Source organism: Embiotoca jacksoni, unplaced genomic scaffold (genome assembly GCF_022577435.1).
Source record: "Embiotoca jacksoni isolate LCO1_2020_lvr unplaced genomic scaffold, fEmbJac1.0.p SCAF_34, whole genome shotgun sequence".
In the NCBI taxonomy this organism is placed as follows: Eukaryota; Metazoa; Chordata; class Actinopteri; family Embiotocidae; genus Embiotoca; species Embiotoca jacksoni.
The window spans coordinates 2365491-2368618 of record NW_027185386.1 but is presented as its reverse complement, the minus strand read 5'-3'; the positions used below and the strand labels follow the sequence as shown (position 1 = coordinate 2368618).

Genomic DNA, 3128 nt, shown 5'->3' with positions numbered 1-3128 from the left:
TCCTGACTCTGGAAAATGTCAGACAAACAACAACAACAACAACAAGTCATCACGCAAGCTGTTTGTGGAAGTCTTTGGAGATCATTTTAGAGTGGTTTGGGGGGGAGGTTGGGCGGAGGGGAGGGGAGGGGTCCATGGATATCCTCTGGGGACCCGAAGGGAAGCTCCTCGCTCTAGATGCAGCATCAGGACAGTCCGCCTACCAGAGTGGACGATGGTAAGGCGATGGTGGTCAGTGGCATCTCTTGAGGAGGTGGAGGAAGCAAAGGGGGGGAGTGTGTGTGGGGGGGGGGCAGATGGTTGCTCATCGCCAGCATTTTTACTGGTTTTATCCGGCTGCGCGGTGGGACGGAAATCTTCTTCTCAGCTTCTCCTTCTGATTTCTGGGATGTTTTCTGACCTTTAAGTGGCTTTTAAAATTATTGTTGATTCTTCACAAACAGGGATATTTGATCCAGATTTTAAAGGTAGGTGTTTGTCTTCTTGTTTACGTCATAGTTTTTTCTGGTGGGAACCTTATTTCCGGAGGCAAAAGCAGCAATTTGTGTTCGAGCGGTGGTTTTAAAAATGACGAAAATGACGAGTTTAGAGAAAAAATGTGTCATTCCTCAAAGAAAAAGTTCATTTAACAGCGATTTTTGAAGTCATTTTCAGCTTCAGCTTGATTAACGTGCTCAAATGTGACTTCCAGGTCACAGTTTTGTGCATTTTTTTTGTAACGTAAAGATGGTCTTATTAACAGAGATAGATTCTTTACTTCCACAGAGACCCCCCAGGAGGCCATGCCAGGCAGCCCGGAGAACATCCCCCTGGGGGAGTGCACGCTCTCCCAGTCCCAAGACCAGCTGACGCCGCCGAGCCGCACCGAGAGCACCGTGTTCACGCTGTCCCACAGCGACTCCCTGTGGACCACCGAGGCGGCCCCCAGCAAGCGGGAGGTCTTCTGGTTCCCCATCCACTTCATGTCCACCGGCGGCAGCTTCCTGGCGTGCGGCATCATCATCAGCGGCCTGTACTTCGCCGGCCACTGCAAGAAGGTCACCAACATCCTGGGACCGGCCCTGCTGTCCATCGGGCTGATGGTTTTCGTGGTGGGCGTGGTCCTGATCCCCATCACCAAGGAGAACAGGAAGTGCTCCAAAATGAGGAGGCCCCCCAGCTACTACCGGCCCCCGGTGTTCAACCTCTGACAGCTTTTCGTGAGGTTTTGGAAGTAAATCGGGAGAAGAAGGGAGTTCATCTTCTTCAGCATGGGATTCGTGGAAAAATATTTTTTGTTTGGTGACATTTCTGTTTTATTTGTCCGGGATTGACGATCTCAGTCCCGAGTGTGCATGACGACTTTTTGCATTAATAACCGCGGGAGCACAAAAGGACGACAACGCGCCGTATGAAATGCAATTATTCACACGTTCACACGCAATTTAGCGAGGACGATGCCAGAACGCAAAGTGTCCTCGTGAATATTTATGAAGGAGGAAAAGTGGACATGAGGGAGCTCCTAATGCTTTTGCGGTACAGTTATATGCCAATTCATGCATAATTAAAAGTTGTGAGAGCTTATAATTGTTACTTCCCGGTTTTTTACTGTGTCTCGTTTTGGTCCTTGTTGTGGAACTGAAAAAAACAACCAAAGGGATGCTTTGAATCTGAATGAATTCGTCTTTGAATTATGTAAAGGCTGCGAATTTGACTGGTGTGACCTGAAAGCACATTTTCATGTGATTTACATATCAGGTGACATGACGTTTCAGACCCGGCATGAGATATTCATCTGTCCACTCAAGGTGCATCTCACCGCCCCGGCAGACTGTGTTTAATACGGCGATGGTCGATATATTTGATATTAATAAGGGATCACGTGACGTGAAGTGAAGAACCCTGCAGAGTTACCGCCCATCTGCTCAGTTTCCTCTCAGCTCTTCAGATCATTGTTTGGTTTCCTGATTTCTGATCAGACAAAACTGCAGAGCTTTTATGGATAAAACAACTATGAACAGAAATGTGTTCTAATTGTACACATCCAGCAGGCATACAAAAGCTAAATTACGTGAAGATTTTGGATTTATTGGGTGGAAAAAATATCTAATGAGCATAAACAAAATGTCAGGTCCGAGGAGATTCAACGTTTGATTCTCCAAACACAGTGAAAGCTGCTCTTCCTCATATTCATGAGTTCTGAGGAACATTCAGGAAAATAAGACAAACATGACGTACAAGTTTGAAGCCTCATTTGACAACCAAATAAAAAAAATAATAAAAAGTCCCGTCAGTCCTGCGTCATTTGCATCAAATCAGATGATTCTTTTTTTTTTTTTGGTGATCCGGTGGCGTGAGGGAAACTGCTGTGTGTGTGTTTCCTCAGTGCGTGTGTGTGTGTGTGTGTGTGTGTGTGTGTGTGCGTGTGCGTGTGTGTGTGCGTGTGTGCGTGCGTGCGTGCGAGCCTGGGGAACACCGTGTTTGTTTTCACTTTAAGGTGGGGCGTTTCTCCTCAGGTGCGCAGCCTCGGCTCAGGTCCGCAGGATGAAGCATCCCGCCGTTACTCCAGCCCTCGGCAGCCGTGATGCCCGCACCGCCATGGATCTGATGAAGTGCATCGGAGGCTGCTTGCCTTTGTTTCTGGTCGCCGTCGCGTGCGACGTCCTCGGTGTGATCCTGCTGTTCGTCGGGATCTTCGCCAACGTGCGCCTCGAGGGCCGCTTCTACGGCGACTTCTTCATCTACACGGGCGCCCTGGTCGTCTTCTTCAGCCTGGCCTGCTGGCTCATGTGGTACGTGGGCAACTTGCAGGTGTCGCAGGACGGCCACGAAGACGGCGGCGCGAGGAAGAGGAGCCGCAGCAGCAGCCTCGTGGAGCTGGCGTGGAAGATGTCCGCGCGGCTGAGCCAGAAGCTGAAGGGGGAAGGGGAGCGCGTGAAGTGCGTGGAGGACGAGAACCGCAGCCGGCCCGCGTCACCGCCGCGCAAAGCCAGCAGGGTGACGTGGGGCAAATCCACCGCTTACGACAATACAGGGTACGATGACTCCATGGACTCCTCTGACGTGGAGAAGAACGTGGCCACCATGTGACGTCATGACTGGTACCTTCACAGAACAATTATGGTCGATTAGCTGCTTTGATCGACTTC

At 50.0% G+C, this 3128-nt stretch overlaps 1 protein-coding gene across 1 annotated transcript; it reads left to right on the top strand.

The window, feature by feature from the left end:
* The first annotated feature begins 540 nt into the window (after positions 1–540).
* Positions 541–1374, top strand: LOC138207891 (phosphoinositide-interacting protein-like). The gene has a single exon (XM_069165461.1). The coding sequence runs from the start codon at positions 783–785 to the stop codon at positions 1188–1190; it is 408 nt and encodes a 135-aa protein (XP_069021562.1). The 5' UTR covers positions 541–782; the 3' UTR covers positions 1191–1374.
* Positions 1375–3128: the final 1754 nt, after the last annotated feature.